The sequence below is a fragment of the Mirounga leonina genome, unplaced genomic scaffold (assembly GCF_011800145.1).
Source record: "Mirounga leonina isolate KUSES-001 unplaced genomic scaffold, KU_Mleo_1.0 Mir_447, whole genome shotgun sequence".
NCBI classification, from domain to species: domain Eukaryota; kingdom Metazoa; phylum Chordata; class Mammalia; order Carnivora; family Phocidae; genus Mirounga; species Mirounga leonina.
In genome coordinates this window covers 820,328-842,495 of record NW_023270757.1, presented here as the reverse complement: position 1 = coordinate 842,495, position 22,168 = coordinate 820,328, and the positions used below count along the sequence as shown (strand labels likewise).

Below are 22,168 nucleotides of genomic sequence, written 5' to 3'. Positions count from 1 at the left end.
TAGAGATGGGGCCCAGGAATCTGTATTCCTAACAAGTCCCTCGTTAGCATCCTGGACTCCTGGGAAGCAGAATTAGGATATCTGAAAGTGCCAGAAGATTGATACTACATGGTAGCCCCCAAACCTGGCTGTGTATTAGGCTCACCAGAGGAACTTTAGTAATGGGGACTCGTGTCCCCTGCTCTAGGCCTACTGAATCAAAATCACTAGCAGTGGAACCTGGGACTTAATTTTTTTATGCTCCTACCCTGGCTGCACACCAGAATAGTCTGAGGGGCACTGAAAAATCCCAATATCCTTGGGGCGCCTGGATGGCAAGGTTAGTTAAGCGTCTGCCTTCGGCTCAAGTCATGATCCTGTGGTCCGGGGATCGAGCCCCGCATCGGGCTCCCTGCTCAGCAGGGAGTCTGCTTCTCCCTCTCCCTCTGCCTGCTGCTCCCCCTGCTTGTGCTCTCTCTCTGACAAATAAATAAATAAAATCTTTTTTTAAAAATCCCAAGATGCAAGACCTTGTGCAGAAAAATTGACAGGGGGCATCTGGGTGGCTCAGTCGGTTAAGTGTCTGCCTTTGGCTCAGGTCATGATCCCAGGGTCGTGGGATCGAGCCCCACATCAGGCTCCCTACTTGGTGGGGAGCCTGCTTCAAAAAAAACCAAAAACCAAAAAACGAGAAAAATTGAATCAGGGACCTCTGGAAGAGTAGCTGGTCCAAGCCCCCCTGAGGTCACCGGGTTTCATCTTTATTCAACAAACCAGAGCAGCAAGGAGCAACTCTATACCGACCCTGTGACAGACACTGCAAGGCACTCCAGACTGCTCCCCATGCATTTGCTTGAAGTTGAACTATTTATTCAGGGCTATCCTTTAAAAAGCTTGTGAAACTCAGATCAGATTAAGTTTGCCACCAGCAATGGGAATAAGAAGGCTGAGAGCCCGGAAAGGCTGTTGAGTGTGCCTGCCAGCAAAGGATTTCCATATAGCTTCAAAGAAGTTCTAACCACATGATGACATTGTTGCTCGGGAGTAAGAAGTCTCTATCCCAGCAAAATGGAAAGGAGATCCTGTCGCCACAGCTGCTGCGTTTTCACAAGCTCTTCAAGAGAGTGGCTGGCACATGGTGGGCACTCAAGAAATATCTGTCGGACGACCCACTGAATTTCTATCACCGCAGCTGAAACCTTAAATAACCTCCTAGGGTAGCTCGCTGTGGAGTTTTCCCCAGTTTCTGAAAAAAAACCACCACAGTCATCATCACAATAGGACACCATGAACAACTGGAACTAGTCGCAAAATTGCTTTAATGTTTAATGGGGGCAAAGAAGTTCTGAGCAATTTAAGGAGGCTTTATTTATATTTCCAAAATGACGGGGATTTCAATACTGGCGTCTCCCCATCTGTGACAGGCACAGTCACAGTCTCCCCAAGATAATGACATCCTGATCCCTCAAACCTGTGACTATATTACTATGTCATTTAGATGACAAAGGGGCAGCTATGATCATGGTTATTTAAGGATTTTGAGATGAGGAAATTATCCAGGATGATCTGGGTGGTTCAAAGGTAATTACAAGACCCATCAAAGACGGAAGGAGGAGGCAGAAGGTCAGGGTCAGAGGGAGAGTTTAGGAAGCCACACTGATGGCTTTGAAGGAGGAAGGGGCCATGGGCCAAGGAATGCTGGCAGCCTCTAGAAGCTAGAAAAGGCAAGGAAATTGATTCCCGCCCCCTCCCCTCCCCCAAGAACCTCTAGAAGGAATGCAGTCCTACTAACACTCTGATTTTGGCTCCGGGAGACCCATTGCAGAGCCCTGGAGAGAGAAAAAAAAATGTGTTGTTCTAAGTCACCAGTTTGTGCTCATTTGTTATAGGAGCAATAGGAAGGTAATATATCATGCCGTTATTTAAGGGGAAAAATACAGGGACTAAGAGTAGCATTTCAACATAGTTTGGGCTGCACTGGGTACCTGACAAAGTGACATGGCCAACAGTACCCCATTGAAAGTGTGGCATGCTTTTAAAAGAGCACGTTGCTGAAATAAGAGTTATGGAGATCTTTGCTGTAAATCAAATCACAGGATAACAATGGCCACTTCTCCATGGCATACACGCTTGCCTTAAAAAAAAAAAAAAGTATCATTCTAAAGGTCTACATGGTCTACATGGTAATAGATTAGCATGTCTGGCTAACCAAGGTCACAAACCATCGCTCACTCCAGGTGAAACGGCCAACATTAGCAAGAGCTGGCCTCCCATCCAAATACCCCTCACCAAAATGGCAAGCCGCAGTTGGGTGAGGACGATGATGCTTATGCTGCACAATGACCACCTTCAGAAGATGTTATGAAGTCATGTTTGGAAGGGCATGCTGTCCCCCTGTCCTTATATGACCCAGGACACTCAGGGCATGGTTGTGTGGGATTGTAAGTTTGCAGCCTTGCAAGGGGCTCCCAAGGGGCTTGAACCTATGACTTCAGGTTTGCCAACATTATCATTAGCAACTGAACTCACCAGGTAGAAATGTGTTCAATTCTGTCTTATGTGACCTGGCTCTGAGGCCAAAAAGAGACCTGAAAACTGTGATGTTTTACTTCTGGCTTCATTTCCTCCCCACGGGCTGAAAACGCCTTAAAGGTAGCAGTTGGTTACGTAGCTGAGGACCTGCAAGAAGGTGTGCACGAGGACGGCCAACGGCCATGGCTGTGAGGGTATCGGGCACGCTGCAACACGCTGCCAGTTAGGATGAAGACACCTGAGCCCGAATGGCAAATAGCACCAGGACACTCTCACGTGTTGGCAGAATCCTCCACCAAGAGAATAGAAGGTTCTCATCAGACTCCAACAGCAGAAGTTAACTTCCCTACCATGCACTGAGCACTTTACTGTAGAGCAGGCACAGTGTGCCGAGCGCTCTCCAAACATCCAGTCTTCTAAACGCCTTCAAACACAGGTACGTTGTTCAGTCCGTTTCACAGACGAGAAAACCAAGGTTCGGGAAAGGTCAATTTACAGAGCTAGGAGTGGCAGATCTGGGATTCAAAGTCAAGCTTTTCTGTGTCTGATTTTTGTCACCACACTATACATTACCTTCAGTAGCAGACTAAGACATAATTTTGGAGAAAGAGGCAGGAGAGAATGACATCAATGTAAGGCAAGAGATTTATTCATTTATTCAACATTTTTTGAGTGTTTATCTATGTGAGAAATTGTGCCCACCTGGATTGGGACCACTAAAATATCAAAGGATATCAGGTAGCAGGACCTGGAGACAGAGTGGAGAGCAGCAGAATTCCAGAACATGCTCCACCAGTGAGTGACAGAACCTGCCCACTGAGCAGCTCCGGCAACGGGCTGCTCAGGGTGACTCCGCAGCGGACCATGAAGAGGTAGCAGCCCCAGGCTAGGTGCCTGTTACCCTGTGCAGGAAGACACCACACCCTTAACAGGCAGCAGGCTCAGGGGACGGGACAGGGACCCAATACAAGGAATGGGTCCTCCCTGCACAAGCTATAGAAAGAACCGATGGCTCACGTGGGGACAGTGGTGGGGGCGGTGGCGGGGATGTGAGGTATAGCCCAGGGACCCCTTCAACTACCAAGGCTCCTGAGCCACACTGAAAACGCCCTTTACAGTCTGGATCCTAAGGGCCTGCCCCTACCTTGGGCGACTCTCCTATCACCAGAAACAGCCCAACCCAACCCCCTTTATCATTATTGTGCACATACCTAAGTGATAAAGAAACAGAAGGATGGATTTTCAGTTCGGCATGTTCCAAAGTATGTTCTTTAAAAATAGGGTGACCGCATGTCCTGGTTTGCAACAAAGACAGCCTGGGTTTGCTCATGTTGTCCTGGGATAATTATTAAGTGTCCCGTCTCATTCTCAAAAATGTTCCAGTTTCAACAATAAGCTAAATGGTCACCTAACCCAGAAAGCCACTTCTGGGGCTATTAATAGCTGTGTGCTCCTTCTCTGAACCTGTAAGCTCCCAGTCTATGTTACAAACCTCAAATATAAACCATTTCGATCAAGGAACTTAAAAGGAAAACTGCTGTTATCTTGTGTAACTACTGCTGGGTGATACACAATTTGGGCAATACTGCATTAAATAAGGTTAAACAAGTTTGGTTGTTGTCAGAACATAGGGCTTCCCCAGAGACTGAATTCAGTAGCATGTCATGAACATACAGTGGAGGGTCATTTACTGGGCAGTTTTGTCAAATTTAAAACCTTTTTTCATGACATGTCTTAAGAGGTGAATGTTTACAAAATGCTCCCACATTTTTGTTCAACTAACAGGAGCACTTAGTGTGTCTAGGAATTGTTCTAGGCCTGGAGGGCCATCAGTGAACTCGAAAAGTCCTTGTCCTCATGGGGCTTACATTCTAGCGGGGCAGACAGGTAATAAATCTGTAAACAAATATTGTAGTGTGCAAACCAATGACCTATCACCCAAGTGATTGACGGTCAAAATAAAAATCACAGCCTCTGCCAATTCTGAGTATTCACGAAGCAACCTGTCTTCAGACATGAGTCAGCAATGATTCATGTCCGTCAAAAGCCATTAACAGGTGCCATGTTTTCTTAGTAGAAACAAGTCTCTTTAAACAAGTCTCCCCCCACCCTTAAACTGAGTGGACTTCTTTTATCATTCTCATTAACATAACTGTGCTTTTGGGGGAGTCCATCTTCTGTCAGCTTTTGTCTGGGAACTATATTCATAATACGTACCTTTAATATTCTTTTCTGTCCTATCTAGAACTGAGGTGTTATTGAAAACAGCATCACTTTCAAAGGAGATGTTTTTATAATTGCCTAGGACTCAGGGAATAAATTAGAACAAATGGAGAGTTATTCCATTCTATGCCACACATCTCTAGGGCTGGGATGAGGGACAAGGAGGTGCTTTAAAAAAAAAAAAAAAGAAAGAAAACCACGCACACACAAAAAAACTCCTACCCTTTGATTGATTCTGTGCAGAATAGAGACTCATATTTAAATGAATAAGCCAAGTTAAAACTTTCCCTCCTGGAACAAAGCAAAAGGAAAGCCTCTTTATGTTGCAGGGACTATAGATGCCACGGGCTGAGCCTGTCCCCAAAGCTTCCCTCCACTGCTCAAAAACTAAGCCATCTTGCTGCATTTAGCACTTCTCACCAGACCACCCACCCAGACGTGGATACACAAACCACATGTGTGAGGAATGCTGTTGGGCTAGGAAATCAGTATCACTATTTCAACCTTATTACTTGCACAGACGGCCCTTTTAGTGCAACTCATTTGTTTTATCTTTTCAATAGCTTTGATTATTTTCTTTTAATGGCCTGGATTTATCCTTTTCTACCCTTTTGAAACTTCAGAACTCTGTGGTGGGGGCTGCATGTGGTGGAAGACATGATTACGAGGGGAAAATGAGCAAACAGCTTTGCCTTTACCTCCCCCGCCCCTTGGGGCCATCTATTCTGTGCAGATTGCCCAGTGCCCTGAGTGATGATAAAAGTGGGCTCAGCGGCCTTCCCATTTAGGTGGTAGACTATTTCTGTTGTTACTTAACAGTTCTAGGGCCCAGTTACAATTGCTGAAACGTCTTTTAGTCTGTGTCATATATTTCTCTCCCTCGCCCTTGGGAACCCTATTGGTTACCCTCCTTTAATTAAGGGAGAAATGAAGACCAAGAAGCTAAGCTGACCGCCCAGGGCAAGTTAACAACCTTTGGAAAAGCCTGGAAATGCTGCTACAAAAGGGGACCACGTAAACAGGAAGGTGTGGATACTATTACCTGGCAGAGAAAGCGGAAGCCCTGGAATGTGCTCAGGATTTTCTATTTGGGTGGTATCCGGGCAAGGAAACCCATAAAATACCCTTTAGTTGCTCCACTAATCAGAACAAACAAGTCCATTAGTTTGGGACACCATGTTTCCGGACTACCAGGCGGACGGGTCTGGGCGTCAGCCTTGGGTGAGTTACCAGCTCTCTCCAGGACCCCTTGCCTATCCAAGCGGGAACACAATTCGGAGAGAGCTGGTAGAACAAATGTACTGGGGCAGACGGTGGCTCAGCACACCTCGTGAGTGAGAGTGCTTGGAGACGGCATCCGGAGTGGTCTTCAGCACGCCCAAGCTGCCTATCTTGACTCTCTCCTCACTGGGGAAAATGCAAGGCCATGATTTTAAAGTCAACAAATCAGTATCTATCTAGGCTGAAGCAAGGGAAGAGATGAGTCCAATTCGAGCATGGTCACTAGAAAGCTCAGCTACAAGCCAAGCGCATCTGGGACTGACGCTTCCACACCTAAAATCAGCTCCTAGTTGATAGCATACAAGGCAGTCCACTATAATCACCGTGGCTTGTCAGCCTGAAGATAAGGGGACTTTCTCAAATTTGCTGTGAAGTCCCTTTACTCTTAACTAGAGCATTATATCCAATTCCTGTGTTATCTGCCAAACTGAAAGTATTCTATTCTCTTTGAAGTAGTTTCTCCTTCCTGTCTAATCAAGGTAGCATTTCTTGCTGCTAAAGTAAATGCAGAGCCTTTGATGGACTGACTTTGTCTAGCGATAGCACATTGTTTAATTTAGGCACCAAACCTTCCAGAGAAATAGGGGGAAAGAGAAAAAATGCCACGCACAAGGAACCTGGTTTATTCTAAGAATGGGCCCCACCGTGTCTTGCCCAGTCTCTGCAGAGCTTGAAAAATGACTGGTTTTAGGACACAGAAAATGGTGCTAGACCCCGGGGACTCAAAGATATGAATGGGGGGCAGGACTGTGCCCTCAGACGGTTCTGATCTGTCCATTCTTTCCCAGGACCAGCATCACTTCTTGAGAAAGGCCAAGGGCTCATTTTCCCCTGTATGCGAAACGAAAACCAAACTCTGGTCAAATGACTCTTAACAATTAGTAAGACTATACATTGTAAAGAACATGGAGCCACAGTAGATTAAATATGAATTTAAGTAAAACACCTATTTCTGTCAATCTGTACTTATATTTCAACATGGGTTTTAGAGATGGGAAATACATCTTACGAATGCCTTGTAGTTCACATAATAGCATCTACACACACATACACAGTGTATCTTTCAACATAACTACACATACACACTCCATTAAAAAAGATACTGACAGATTTAGAAAATGTGTTGGCCTTGCACTGTTAGTCTCAAGAATACATTTTTCCTTCATTTATTTTTGCACCGCACGGTAGCTCTGGCCACCGTGAAGGATCTGTCAGCATTTCCATCATAACTCTATTTGCAGATACCGGAGTACAAGTGCCCAAATCCATATTTACAGTTTACAGACAGCGGTGGCTTTGTCTTCCTCTTAAATGGACTTCTTCAATGCATCTTTACACGCAATATCCAGGGACGGCAGTGACTATGTGATCAAAAGCATCATGTAAAACAAAAGGGGTCAGAGATGTAGACTTCCAGCCCAAGATTAAACTAAACCATGGGAAAGGGGCTCAACGTTCACTGCAGCTGGAGTTGTCTCTACATCAGAGTCCCCGCTTGAGAGCCACAGTCTGAAGCAACATTTTAGGACATGAGCATGTGCGTGTGGGCTGTACACAGCGTTAGAACACAAAACGAGAAAGGCGGGACGCAGTGCGCATACAGATCGCTTTCAAAGTGCGAGAAATGAACACAAGCCACCAAAGACGAACGCTGACCATTTCCAGCACCGGACATCCAACTCCGTTACCTGGGTACAGTGAAAACATTTAAGGGCAAAGTCTCTCGTAAACCAATGTTAACTATTGTTAATGTGTGGGGTTTGAAACGCACGGTACGTGGGACGTCATGCAGGCCCGAACTGTGAACTGTCTTTCTAAAAGGTTAGCTGGGTTTGTAAAAGGTATGAGCAGAAACATTTTTTCGGTGGGAGAAACATGTTAGTGGAAGAAAACCAATTTCATTGGCTCTTTCCACAAAAAGGTGAGTAATTATTCCGATCAGAGAGACTGGCTTAGCAATTTAAAAATGTTCAGAACGCTCTTAGGAATTTTTTCTCTTAGAGTTTTTATCCCCGATCTTAAGTTTTTACACTTCTCCCTACTTTTTGACACAATACACAAGCATATAGACACACCTCTTTGTCTGCATAAAGGTAGAGGGAAAGGTGGACATTTTTGTTTCTGACATAATTGCTCTATGCTAGGGGAAGCATCCCCTCTCATACATAATCCTGCTGCAAAACCAGAAGCAAGCCCATTTATAAGGGGGGAAAATGTTCTGTACATATATCTTTCCCCCCTCAAAGTACTGGAGGAAAATGTAAAGAAAATTTCTCAGACTCTGGCTGGCTCAAATCATATTCACACTCACCCAGTTGATTTTATTTGAAACCTATCTAAGAAATTAAACCCTGCCATTTTCCCTTTGTGCTTAAAAAAACCAAAGCCACCATCAGGAAACACATGTGCCAAATATACTTTTTAATAGGTTTCAATGGTGTTTATAAACATGGCAGAACTGAGGGGGTTACCTGAAGAGAAGTATAACTATTTGAAATTAACTGAAAGGGGATTTATTATTTCCGCATTTAAAGATTCGGTAAGAGTAAGAATACAACTTGCAAAAAATCAACAATGTGACCCTCACTCTATTGAAATTTGATGGAAAACTCATTTTGCTGTCTCGATGAGGATTAGTGGATGGGTAAGTTTTCTTGAATTTTGTTATTAATATACAAACTTCCATTCTGACGATATTCTGAAGACATCCGCTTTATTGCCTAAATTTTAGGTCTAAAGTTTATCACTGTAATAGCTTCCCTTCTCATTGTCCTTTTTTGTTTGGTTGCTTATGTTACCTAGTTTCCTGGTAAGTGGTCAGAGGAATGAGAAAAATCTTCACACTGTCAGATAATTACCGCACAACTTAGTTACAAAAATAAAAATGGCCTCAACTACATATATACATTTCTAGTTACACTACACAGATATTTTAGTTAAACCACATCCATTTCTGGCTTAATGAGAATATGTGGATTAGCAGTTAGAAATGTTTAAAGATTTCTAAATTTTGCAAACAATTCAGGTAAGCATACCCTCCCCTTTCATCCGCAAAGTTAAAAAAACGAAACACAACTAAAACCACACCTAAAACCACACACATCAGTCACCTAATGTCCACAATGACTCCAAAAGTTTCTCTGGAGTTAAACATTGAGCAGAGGACACACAACAAATGCTTCAAGGACTGTTCATGCCAACCATCAAGAATCATAACATTACCAAAAAAAGTACACTTGTCCTTGGGGAGGACGCTTCAGAAGTAATTTACAAGGAGCATGGCTGTATTATAATTTTTTAAAGGAAAAAATAGTGTCTTTGGATAGAAAAAAACAATGTAAAAAAAAAATCCCCTTTTTAAAATGCAGAAATAACTTCATTATCAATCTGCATTTACGTTACTGCCCAAAAGAATGGGTCTGGAAAGACCATTTTCTGTACAGACACTAGTTAATCTCTGTATGAAAAGACAGCATCTGGCACGGGAATAAACAAGGGAGAGCCTAGAGACTGGTCTATTCGCACACATAGAGGCTTTCTTAAGGCTGATCCAGTGAATGAACCTTTGGATCCAGAAGTATTTCTTCATCTTCCTTCTTTTCAGTTGAGTTCCTAGCAAAAACTTGGAAGATGAGCTGTTCTCACTTGGCATATCTCCATTTATGGAGAGGATGGAATAATGACACCAAAAGGACTTTGAGTTTTTTTTTTTTTCTTTTAAAAATAATTCGCTTTCTTTTGCATGCCACAGGACAGACTTCTAGTTTTAAAACAGGGTACATCAAGAACAAAAATAGCCCCCCCCCAACCATCTTTATTTTCACCAATACAAGAAATCCTTCTGGAAACATAAGCAAGTGACTAAACAGGATCGAACCACTGAATCTACAAGTTAATACATGATCTGTTATGGCAGAATAACCAAGAATTTTCCCCCAAAGAAAGATTTTAATTTTCCAAATATAAAAGAGTCTAAGAGGATCATATGTGAACAAAAATCTCTTATTCCAGGTTTTATGGTAAAGATGGATAACACACTGGCATCCGAAGAAAGCTGAAACTCTTACTAATAAATAGATCCAAATTAAGAATTTCTACAACATTTCTTTAGAAAACAGAACCAGAATTCTTTTTTTTTTTTTCTTTAAACGATGATCCTGTGGAATGCCTTTACTTCTGTCTTTATCTAATATTAGAACAGTAAAACAGACACAAGGATGTTGATGATAGCTCAACAGTGCTGGATGCAGGACGTTTACAGGTACACTTGTTTAAAAGTCCTACAGGTTTATTGACTAAGGCTAGACAACAATTCATATGATCCTATTTGGTGCATTTTCTACCATGGTCCAAGATCATTATATGGATACAGCCAAGGGCTGGGCCCCAACTTTCAGGAGAAAGACCACAAAGAAGAAAATCAGGGTGGCAATTTGGTCCCCCCAGTTGATTACCTGTGTCCTGGAACTGGAAAAACAAAAGGTGGCAAATACAGACTGCAACGAGTAAAAGGACTTGGAAAAGTTGGTGGAGAGTGGCACGGTATACGAGTAAGGTCACTGGGCTTGGGATGGCAAGGGCGCTGCATTGAAAGAGCATCCGCGGGACCAAGTACTTATAATGTCTTGTGGTGTCATTCCCTCAACGACTTTAGAATATCTGTATGCGATAATAAATAGATCAGTTATGTAATAAGGCAGTGTGTTGAATATGCATTCGTCCTGTGGAATGAACCACCACAGACAGAGAGATACATGATACCATACACATTCTTTAAGTTTTCTTGTGTTGTGTTTGATTTGTTTTCAAGGCTATCCAGGCTAACTCTTCCCGGGGATTTCCTTGGAGAGAAGAGTGGTCCGCTGAGGCTGGTTTGCTTAACCTCTCCTTTATCAAGAGATGATGACTGGCTTTAAAGAAAAATAAAGCTGAAGGTTGTTTGATTTTTATTTTTTCCCTTTTGGTTGCATCATTCTGAGTGTTTTCATATAAACAAACAAAAAAAAAATCACAACCAAAAAAAAAAAAAAATAGTTTTTGATGCATCCAGTTGTTGTATCCTCAGGATGTTCCAGATGTTTCCAGGTAACTCTGTAGTTTACGGACTGTGGTTTTGTCCAGCGAGCAAAGGTCAAAATCAAATGTCGTGTTTGTGATATGAAAGTGTCCAGTTTCTTCTATAAGGTTCACGATCTAGGGAAGTAAAGAACACAAAGATTGGGCAATAAGCAGTGGACATCACAAGGCAAAGGGAGAGAGAGAGGGGAGGATGGTATCAAATATGGAACCAAGAGATTAATATTCTCCTTTATAGCAAGAGGGTCCTATGCCCTGTTGGCATGGAACTCTATCCCTTAGCCAATTTGGTAAAAGCCAAAGGACGATTAACCCCTTGAAATCCTCTATCAGAGCTGATTACCTGTTCTCCTCTTTCATAGCCTTTAAACTGATTCCTCCTTTCAAGTCATCAACAGACTATTTTACTGTAAGGGTGGTTAGGGGGAGATACAATTTCAAGACCCTTTTAAAAAAATAGTTACTCAATGGATAGTGACTTGACTTACTAGATGTAAGGAAATTCCATCCTAGGAATAACAAAATTCCTTATAAAGTACACACCACACACACATATATAATAATCATTTTCTGATTATGTTATTGAAAACTTAGAAAGCACAAAACCCACAAAGGGAAAAAGAGAAACCATCTACAATCCCAGCCCCTGACGACCATGGGTAGTAACTAGAGGAAGGGGGTTGGACCTGTTTTGTTGCTTGATTTGGGTGCTGGTTACAAAAGATGCATTCGCTTTGTGAAAATTCAGCTAGCTGTACACTTTGTTATACCGCAACAAAATGATTAAAAACCTGTATTTATTACTTACAGTCGTGTCCCGTTTAGTCCCTTGGATATTTGGGGGTATGAGTATCTATAAAAAGAAAAAACCTTTGTCTCCTCGTGTGGCCTAGTCCTACCTCATTTCTTCCCGTATGGGCTCCCACTTTCGTGGTGGCAGAGGTACTGCTTTGTCTTGCCTTGGCTTTCAAGAGGAGACTTCTAAGTTTCCAGTGTTAAGAACGAGGCTGGTCATTGGTTTGAGAGAATCTTTTATCATGTTAGTGTCTTTCCATTCTTATCTTACTCAATTTTATCAGAAATGGACGCTGTGCCGAGGTGGCATGGACTTGAGGGATGTATGTTGTGGGTAAACTGGGATGGAGGGGGGTAATTTTAGCAAGCTTTGTAGGGGAGAGAAAAAAACATCAGGATGAAAGAAAATATTTGCACAGAGAAAATGGGCAAACTCTTTTATTTATTTTTAGTTGTCTGTTACTCCCCTCCTATCACTTGCTTCTCATTCTCTTTAGTTCACCTTAAAACAGAGAACAATTTTAATTATTTAGCCTATTATTTATTCAACAGAGTTTCAGATTACCTAATTTCAGGTGGCAAACAGCAGAGAGGAAACTTCTGACCCTCTCTTCTTAGAATTAGTTTTCTTTAAAAAATGGTAAATTTGTGAACTATTCCCTATGTGTAAATGGCTCTCAACAGAAAATGTGCTCCCCATTCCTGACATATTTGACTTCCACAGAAGCATAAAAGATATACTGAACCCCAACCCAATTAATTGCCCAGCTCCAGACTGAGCAGCTATTGCCTTATTCAATGTCTGGAACTCTTTTTTACAAATAGAACTATGGGATCATCATAAAACAAATTACTCTCACTGTGAAATCATCATGACTGATACAGCAAACTGCCTACCTATTATCCTTTTATCCTCCCCCCCCCCTTTTTTTTTTAATGAACAGAAGCCTGATTTTTCTGGAAGTAGCCACAAGCCCAGCTAAAACACTTGCCTCCCCAGACCCACTTGCAGCATTTGGCAGATACTGCTACTTCCTACTTATTTGTCAGAAGTCACTGGGATTTCAGGACCATTTCTGAAAAGGTTGTAGACCATGAGTATGTGTTTTCTGGTCTCTGTCCCCCCCTTCCTGTCTGGAATAAAGATGGAAACCTATCTTCCCCTCAAGAGGATGAGTGCAAGAGGGGAAAGATGGAAGATCAGGACAGCATTGAGTCTATGTCCTCAGTAACCTCTTACTTACTTTAAACCACTGGACCCAGGCTTCTAGCTCTAGCTCATGCATCAAGAGACTACCAGAAAGGGTGTTCCCCATTATGGTTAAAGTACTATATTCACATAAGATAAGAACTTATCAAGCAAGAGCTTATTAACACTAAAAGATCTAAAATGGACACTTGTTTATCAGTTACTAGTTACCGAGCTTTGGTAAGTAACCCACACACAAACTTTTCAAGGCAATCAAATACTTAATTCAACTGATGCTAAAGACATACTAACAGTAGTTTCCAGAGTAAATTATCTTTTTTGTGATACTATAAAAAAATACGATAGGGCTAGGGAATATGTGTAATCTTCAGGACAGAAAGAGATAGGCTTTCAACGTACACAATGAAGGCCAATAACAATTCTCCCAGAGTGTGACCTCTCTCCCCAACGAGCTGGCCAGGAGGGGAGCGCCCAAGCAACCGGAACAGACTCCTGGATTTCGTGTATCAGTTCTGACTCAGCTCACTATCTGAAGGACACTGCACAGAACATGATAACCTGAGCCTCCATTTCTTCTTCACCTACAAAATGGGGACAATGACTCCTGTTCTAGTACACAGGGTTGTGCAAAAGATCAAATAAGATAATAGGATAAATAAAGCTTCTTTATAAACTAAATTGCTACACAGATCAGGGCAACATGATTATGATTACCGTATAAATATAAATGTATCCTTAATGATCTGGGAGGTAACTGTACAGCACATGGACTATTCAGACCCAGCGCTTTTTCCACCTCCCCTCATTGACTGTTAGCCATTTCATTAGCACTAAAACAAATGAAGCAGGGAAAATGCCAGAAGCTAAAACTCAGAAAAGGCCTACTTGAATTTAAAAAAAAAACAAACAAACAATTATAATGAAAGTTGCAGGGGTAAGGGAAGAGAGCAGGGAGGACAGGAGAGGAAGGAGAGTAGTTACATCACAATGTGGGGGTAAAGGATAGTCCTAGATTCTCCCTTTGAAATGGTAACTCACTCCTTTAAGAAGATAGCCTCCTGTGACTCAATATAGCTGCTGACTAATTACTTAACAATACGTAGAAACCAGAGCAGTAAAAATACCTTGTAGAAAAAGACACTTGATTCTAAAGCAAATAACCCCACTTGCCCACTAGGAAACGGGGGTGTCTCAGGTGCACCGGACTGTCCGGTAGGTTTCCAGTGCTCGGATGACAGGCCGCCTCCCTCCCCCACATGCGGCCCCGCGTCCCCCCCAACTCCTGCAAACACACAAAGAAATGAAGGGGATCCGATCAATCTCACTAAATGAGCCCCATATTTTTATGGGCGCTTGTAAGAATACATCAAGGTAGACGCAGAGACAGCCTTAAAGTAGTATTAATAGCAGTGGCAGCAGTCGGGGCGTTCGGGACCATTTGCCAAAGGGAACGGCATTAATGACTCGAATTACTAGAGCATGTACCCACGTCCTCAATTAAGTAAAGACTTCATAAAGAAAAATAAACGTGGGTTCCTTTCCAGGAACCCTGATAGTGAGAACATCAGAAGCACGGCATTAACATGCCTTATTCCAATGACACAAGCCCCAAAGCCTAGAAACACCCCACTGGTCCCCGAAGGATGCCTCTCTGCCTCACTATAGGAACCGCCTTGCTCTGCCCATGTGGCGGGGCTCTACCTTGCTGTTGTCAGCCCCCGTCATCCTGCAATAAGGAATACCTCCCCCAAATAAGGATAATAAAAGACAGAGTGCTGTAGATAAGAAAAGGCAAGGATACATGGTGTAGATACTTAGTGGAAAAGGAAGAGTATCTCAACTGCACAACTCATTCTTCCCATCACGGTTATGGGGAGAAAACATTTGTGATGGGTTATTTCCTGTCACGTTAGCCTTTTAGGGGGTACCATGGCAGGCTGCCTTTTTTGTTTGTTTAAAAACAAAGTAAGGTCCACTTGTTAAATCTATGGCTCTTTCCCCAACCCTGGTTTTTAATTATAAAGAGGTGGATGCATTATTTCTAGTCTAATTATATTTCTTTAAAAATCAGAGTTCTTTCTGCCCAAAAGCAGCTCTTTCAGTGAAGAGAAGTAATGAACAGGCTTTGCTTTAACCACTGCTGCCTGCAGTGGATTCAGGTCTGGGAGATGTTAGGTCTTCCTGTAGAATCGCGGGGGCTACGGACAGGGAAGTGCTGTTTACGGAGGGACCACATGGGCCCTCCCCTGGGGGAGGAGGCAGGCCATCAGGATCCTGGCTGTAAGGGGTTCGGTAACATGAAGGCAATTTCCCAAGATGGAGATAATCTTCAGCAGAACACTTCTCAGGGAGGGTTCTCCATGATGTGAGAAGGAATACTCTAACATACCACTCATTTCCCATCTTCCTGAAGACAATTTTAAAAGTATAGTAGCTGTTATCTAAACTGTTAACCTGTCTTCTAAGGAAGCCCTTGTTCTCCTTAGAGCTTTTACTTCATCCTAAAATGCCAAACCCAGACTCAGAGCTCAATTGCTGGGGAAGGTGAGAAGTGCTCAATCTCCCTTTCCAAATAAAGGTGGAATGCAGTTTGAAGAAAAATCCAATTATTAGTCCATCCTCAGTACTCAGATCTCTGGGTTTGACTGTATCCCCTGTACTGTATTTTTACCTTAAGGGAAAGTGGCGAAGAACACAGGCTCTCTTGATCCAGGGCTTTCTGCTCATTAAGCTAGATGCTGGGTGTCCCCAGAGTAAAACAAAGACATTAACCACTTTTTGTGAGCCAAATAAAACGGTCAGACCAGAGTTTTTGATAGGACGTGTTTAATACTAGAAGACTTCGGATGTGATCCTGGCCTCACCAGAAATATTGTCGCAGGTGCTCAGGTCCGCATGGCGGAGAGTACGTCGACTTTGCGGAATGCATTCCGCGAGATGAGCAGCTCTCGAGGTGGAGAATAACATTAGTCCTCAATAGTGCTATGTTTTACAATAGGAATTAATTAAGCAGTAAACCGTGACAGTACATGCATCATGGTATCATAATCACAAGCCTCAGCTGCATTACAAGGCAAAAGGCCAAAGACTGAGAGCTTTCAACCGGCCTGGGAATGCAATTAGGCTGAAACGCTGTGTGTCCTGGAGCGCCTTGATGCCAGGCTAAAAATTCATAGCCATCACTCTCTCCCTCTAGGACACTAAAGTAATCCACTTCGCTAGAATTCTCGAGTAAGCCACCTTCCCTCACGATTCTTTCAAAGGTCAAATTAAGGGACAATGTGAAATCGAGAATGCCAATGACACCCAAGGTAAGACCCTGCCAAAGGCCTCCTTCCTCCACTCACTGGCTGGGCTTTCTTTGTGAAGGTGTCCCAACCCTGCCCAAATATCTGTTTCACTCTCCTGCAAGACTCGCTACTTGGACCCGGCTTGTGCATTAATAGCTTTATTGGACAACTGCTCCACAGTGGTTCAGAGCTGGTGTTTAAAAAGGGATAGAAAGGGATGGGAATATCAGCTAATAGATTTACCATCACCATTCAGTCAATTAACCCCACGTAATTGGTAAATGGCAAGCTGAACAATTTTCATTTCTAAAGAACGTTGAAGAAAGATACTAGCAGAGGACTAGGGTAATTCTTAGGGTAAACCACTCCAATCCGGCTCCCTTACCCATACTCGCTTAAAGGGAAATGCAAGAAATGCAACTCGTCCCAATTAAGAATCCTAGATCTGTAACAGTTTCGTTTAACTCTGAAACTCTAGAAGGGTTTTAAAAAAAAAAAAAAAACCTTATCAGACAAATCAGGCAACTTGGCAGGTTTGAGAGTGCATATTTATAGATTTCAGCAAAAAATGTACACAGAATATAAAAGTGACCATCAGCCATTAAACAAAAAAATAACCCACACACAGCTGGGGTAGATTAAGTACTACTTCAAGTCATTTGAAAGTAGTAATAAAACAAAATTCAAACAGTGAACTAATCTACAAACCCACCCTGGAATTTAGAACGCAACCTTCTCTTTGGGTGTTAAAGAAAAGTTATTTATCACCAGCCACTGTTAATGCAACAGACACATGTACTGTAACTATAGTAAAATTAAAAAGCACCCTTATCTTCACAAAACATCCAATTGTACTAATAGAAGTTTCCCCACTCCGCAAGTATTTCACAGTTGAGTTCATAAGAATAGATGTATGTTGTACAAGATAAGAGAAATGAGGAAAATATTTCTTTCCCTTCGAAGAGCTCTGGCAAAAGGTTACTCCATTGAATCACAAATGTTTATAACACTTGACTGAAATTCTTATCACTGTTTTCTCATGAAACTAGAAGCCTAGCCCCCAAGGCTTTTGCATTCCCACTCTCCCCCTCCCTCAGCCCATAGGCCAGTGTCAACCAGCGGATTCGGAGGAATCCGAGCATTCCAGCACCATCGCCTCCTCTAGTGACCCGGTTTTCCCCACCTGCAACACCAGGCGAGGGAGATCATCCACGCCGAGCTCCGGAGCAGACTTCCAGGTAGCCTCAGCAACGAGCACTCCTCCCACCCCACAAAATACTTCTGCAGGTGGCATCACCCCTGCTGACAGCGCAGGGCTGGCGTGACCTCCAGGGGCTAGGACACGACCCCAGGATGAAGTAGGCCTTGCAGCTTCTGGAAACGGTTGTGCTACAATGCATTTCTCTCACCTGCTGCAGAATGTGTCTCTCCCTCAGCGTCATTAACCTTCTGTGAAGTTCTACCAGTTCATCTAGGTAGGCCTGAAAGAGAAGAGTATCCCCCAAAAGAACAAGCACTTTAGGAAGCAATCCAAAAATAACACAACAACTAAACAGGAACACACAAGCAGCAGCTGGAGGTTCCCCATTCTAGCTCCCTTCCCCAGGCTGTGTGGAGTCAGTGCCCAAGGCTCCTGCAGACTGAGTCTCTCCTGGCCAACTGTTACCCTTACAAAGCCGGCTTTTTTTACGAAGGGAAAATTCTTGTACTTATTTACTCTCAACAAGATTCAAGGGAGCGGACCCACCCTCTCCCAGTAACACCCTCTATAGGAAGAAAGGGTACTCAATGGTAAATTGTGAGTTGAAACGTATTAGCACAGACTTTTTTTTAATTCTTCCATCTCAGAAAATTAACTAGGAGAATAAAAGTCTAAATTTGAACATGGAAAGTATAAATGCACATAACCAATTATATCAGGACAAATTCTTTAAAAAAAAAAAAAGGCTTTTCCAGTCTTACCTAACAACATCACCAACATCTTATGAAAGACAGGGATGACTGTCCAAATTAGCATGTGGTTTGTCAAAAGCTCCCCTGAAGGGGCAGAAGCGCACCTCTCTTTCCATATGCTCAGACTCCGGAATCTTTGTCTGCATAACTGCATGGGTTTTCCTAGTGCCGTTTGCCATGAAGGCAAAGGAAAGGCAGGTGAAGCTTTAGTCAGGCCTGCCTTGATCCCGCAAAGCACCTTATGACCCTGCCCACAACAGGAGACTAACCCCCAGCGAGTCTTGCAGTCAGATTTCGATTGCATGACGTACACCTGGAAAGCACACTACACTGGGATCAGGTGTCCCGCTCACTTACGGCTGTGATTCCCCAATCCTCCACCATGGTTTTCTTACCTCCCAATTCAATGTCCCCAAAACCCCTTGGCAATGCAGGCATCATGGCAAATGGTAGCATAAGGGCCCCGCATCCCACTGAAGATAGAGGCGAGACTTGGAGAACCCGAGAAGAAGTGCTCATCATTTGGGGATGTGAGGCACTTCCGATGAAGACATGGAAGGAGAGCCAGCACGAATGGTCAAGGGAGACACTAGGAAAGGGAAGCTAGTCAGTGCTAGAGCACTCCCAGGAACGCCCTGGAAACCTACCTTGTCACATTCACCATTCTTTATTTGCTTATCTGATTTGCTTTGCTTTATTGGACTTTTCACTTCAAGAATCTAGGGATCAAAGAGAACACTGGTAAATTTGATTTCAGGCACTTCGTAGCGAACCGGCCCCCTAAACAAAGGCACTTAGGCATGAAATGTCATACAATAATATCACTTTCCAAATAGCATTTCTCCTATGTTTTCTTTCTTCTCTTCTAATCTCACTCTTTCTTGGAAAATAAAGGACTTCTATCTGAAATGCTGAGTCAGGGCAATAGACTTAAAAAAAAAAGTTGACGATAAGGAAATTGATCGAAGCTTCCAAGGCTGCTGCTTTTTTGTGACAACACTCTCACACATATGCACAGCAGCTGAGTTATACTGGATTATAGTCCCCTCTGGCAAGAATTTTTTCTTACTCATTCTGCTGTTTCAGCATGACTACCAGTGCTCAGCATGCTAGGGATGATAAAACAAACACTCAAATGCCCTTTTTAGTACCTGACTTTCAGAGTTAAAAATTACTCAGATCCACTAACTGGATGCAGCCTTGGAAATGAAGATGGCCATCAGTTACACTGGTTGCTCCCACCTTGGGATCCTCCGACTCAAGAAATAAAGGGGCAGGACTATCTTCTGTGTCTCAAGAAATGATGTGTTTACCCATGATAAAGTACCAAGTGCCTGCCCTTCCATCTGAACCGATTACAGCTTAGGGTACGAACGGAAGTTTTGCGTGCTGTTTATAAGCTTCCGTGGGGAGCTAGGTTTTTAATGAACTAGAAGGAGACACAAATTATTATTTAATAAATGCAGTTGGTTTATTAGGGCCCTCAAAATTGAGGATTATAAGGGAAATATTTTTAAATGGGTCTTGTTTAAAATCGCTGAGATCCACTGAATTTATTGATGAGTGTTTACAAATGTATATAAACATAAAAAGCAAAGTAATTTGTCTTTTTCATGATAACCTCATTACCAAGTGAGTTATAATCAGAAGCTAATAATAAGGAGGAAAATACCAAATAAAGGATATATTTACGAAGTCTCATGTTCATTCCTACTGCTCTTCATTCTCTGCTCTGACACACACACACACACACACACACACACAGAGTTCTGTTCAAAAGTCTACCATATTCCATAACACAAAATGACCTTAAAATGAGTCCACTTTTAGTAAGTTTCTGATTGGGCTCGGAAACTTAGGTTCAGGTCCTGGCCCTATTATTTAAAATTTTTGGACCTCAAAAAAAATGAGATGAAATAAACAAGAAGAACATGATGAACAAGATTCAGCTGTAAAATGTTATACTACCAACAGTTCACCTGTTGGGGATATAGGACCATGACATTCTGGAAAAGACCAAATACTTTAAAAGGGTATATTTTCCTTTGAATTTAGAATAATGCATGGGTAAGAAGTGAGCTTCAACAGATCTTTCCTGAGAATTGCCTCTATTTCTTCATTTTTAACATTAAGATAACCAGATGACCAACCTGACCAGGCTCAGTCACTTAAAATACAATGCTCTGGGCAACACAAGGAAATTACTTAATCGCTGGGGCAAGGCAATCATTTTTAACGTGCTGCACTGTAAAGGAAACCCAACACTCCACTATATTCAGAATTTCCTTCTCTATTGTTGTTGGAAATGAGACCTCAAGAGGAAACTCCGAGCTCGGAGACCTAGGAGTAAGTAGGTCAGTAGATGGCACTCCTCGCCAACTCAGACACGCGGTTGGGCAAAGCAGAGACCGTCAGCCGAGATTCCAGGCCAGAGAGAAAAACAGCGCCTGCGTGCTTGCCTTGTGCATTAGAAAACTGAATTGTATGCCATCATATCCCTCTCTGCACCCCCCTTCACTGCACTCTGGGGGTCAAAGTGACTAAGGGCTCTACATTTGTAAGGCAACTCTGCTAACTAGGTTTAGAGAGTTCTACCACCTTCTCCTCAGAGCAGAAAATAGAACATTCGGGGCACTTAAGTCCCACCCTACACATTCCGTAAGTGCTCCAGCACAGAAGGCCAAACTACATTGAAATCCTAGTTTCTTTCTTCTGAAGCTGCAGTGGCAGGAACAAAAGCTCCGGGTGTCAGTGATCCGCCTCAAGTTACTGAGTGGCTGCCCAGAGAGGGCTCAGTTAATCTTCCTTCTTTGATCTCTCCCTGCTCCAAAATAAACAGCTTTGTCAAAACCTCATTCTGAGAGAGCTTGAGCCATGCTGAAGACAATTGTTTTATTTATGATCATTTCTTATCTTTAAGGAAACGACTCCAGAATATAAAAGTACAGCACCTTGTCTTCCATGGGCTTATTTCAAACCAGTTTAACTGGATGGACTCTTTAATTTCATTCAACATGCTTTGCAGGCTGAGAGGTAATTTATGATATTCTGAATATTAACTTGGGTCCAGTGGATCACTTCCTTCCCTCAAGGCCCCCACCCCCGCCCTTCTCATACATACTTTCAGCCAAAAAGGATCTGGAATTTTGATTTCATTTGAAACTCATGTAAGGGAGGTTTGAAGTTTAGTAATAATAGTAATACACATACACACACAGCCCTCTGATTAAAATGGCACAGCACTCACTATTATTCCCTATTAAGCTTTACTGGAGACAGCCACCCAGACTGCCAAGATGCACCATTTATACACATGGTAGTCCCCTAAAACAGAACTAAGTTGCACTTCGATCCTTAATCTGAGGCTATGGCTTGAGAATCAAACTTCAAAGATTATTATATTTCTGTATCCCTTTGAGAGGACTGACAACTCAATTATTCAGGAGATGGATTCTCTACTGATAGGTCTTTCATGTTAACGATCGCTAGTAGCTCCTAACAATACTCAGGTTAATTACTTGCTTTGTTGACATGTGGCTCTCTGTTCACTTTTTATCAATAGTTAGAAAATGTTTGACTCAATTAGCACTTTCTCTTTTCCCTAGTCCCTGGAAGACTTGAGAACGGGTAAGGAAAACTCGGCGTTGTCTCGTGATTTACAGAAACCTGAGAGATCATTATCAACTTGAAGACAGAGCAACCCAGGAAACTCATACTCTGAAGGCCTAACTGTGAAACAGGAAGTCTGTTTTCATCTATTTTATTTGATGTGAAATTTCAAATTATCACACATACATTCAAATAAAGATGGAAAACACATTCTAGGGTG

The 22,168-nt window shown here is 42.6% G+C and overlaps 1 protein-coding gene across 2 annotated transcripts in view; it reads right to left on the bottom strand.

Annotated features, from left to right (window-relative positions):
- Nucleotides 1-7,887: 7,887 nt before the first annotated feature.
- Nucleotides 7,888-22,168, bottom strand: part of MLLT3 (MLLT3 super elongation complex subunit) — a 285,130-nt gene continuing 270,849 nt past the window's right edge. For both annotated transcript variants that reach the window (XM_034987920.1, XM_034987921.1), the window contains exons 9-11: nucleotides 18,987-19,058; nucleotides 17,796-17,867; nucleotides 7,888-11,208 (exon numbers count right to left, since the gene is read on the bottom strand). In XM_034987920.1, coding sequence (XP_034843811.1) covers nucleotides 11,077-11,208; nucleotides 17,796-17,867; nucleotides 18,987-19,058 — 276 coding nt within the window. In that variant the 3' untranslated portion in view covers nucleotides 7,888-11,076. The remainder of the gene's footprint in view (nucleotides 11,209-17,795; nucleotides 17,868-18,986; nucleotides 19,059-22,168) is intronic.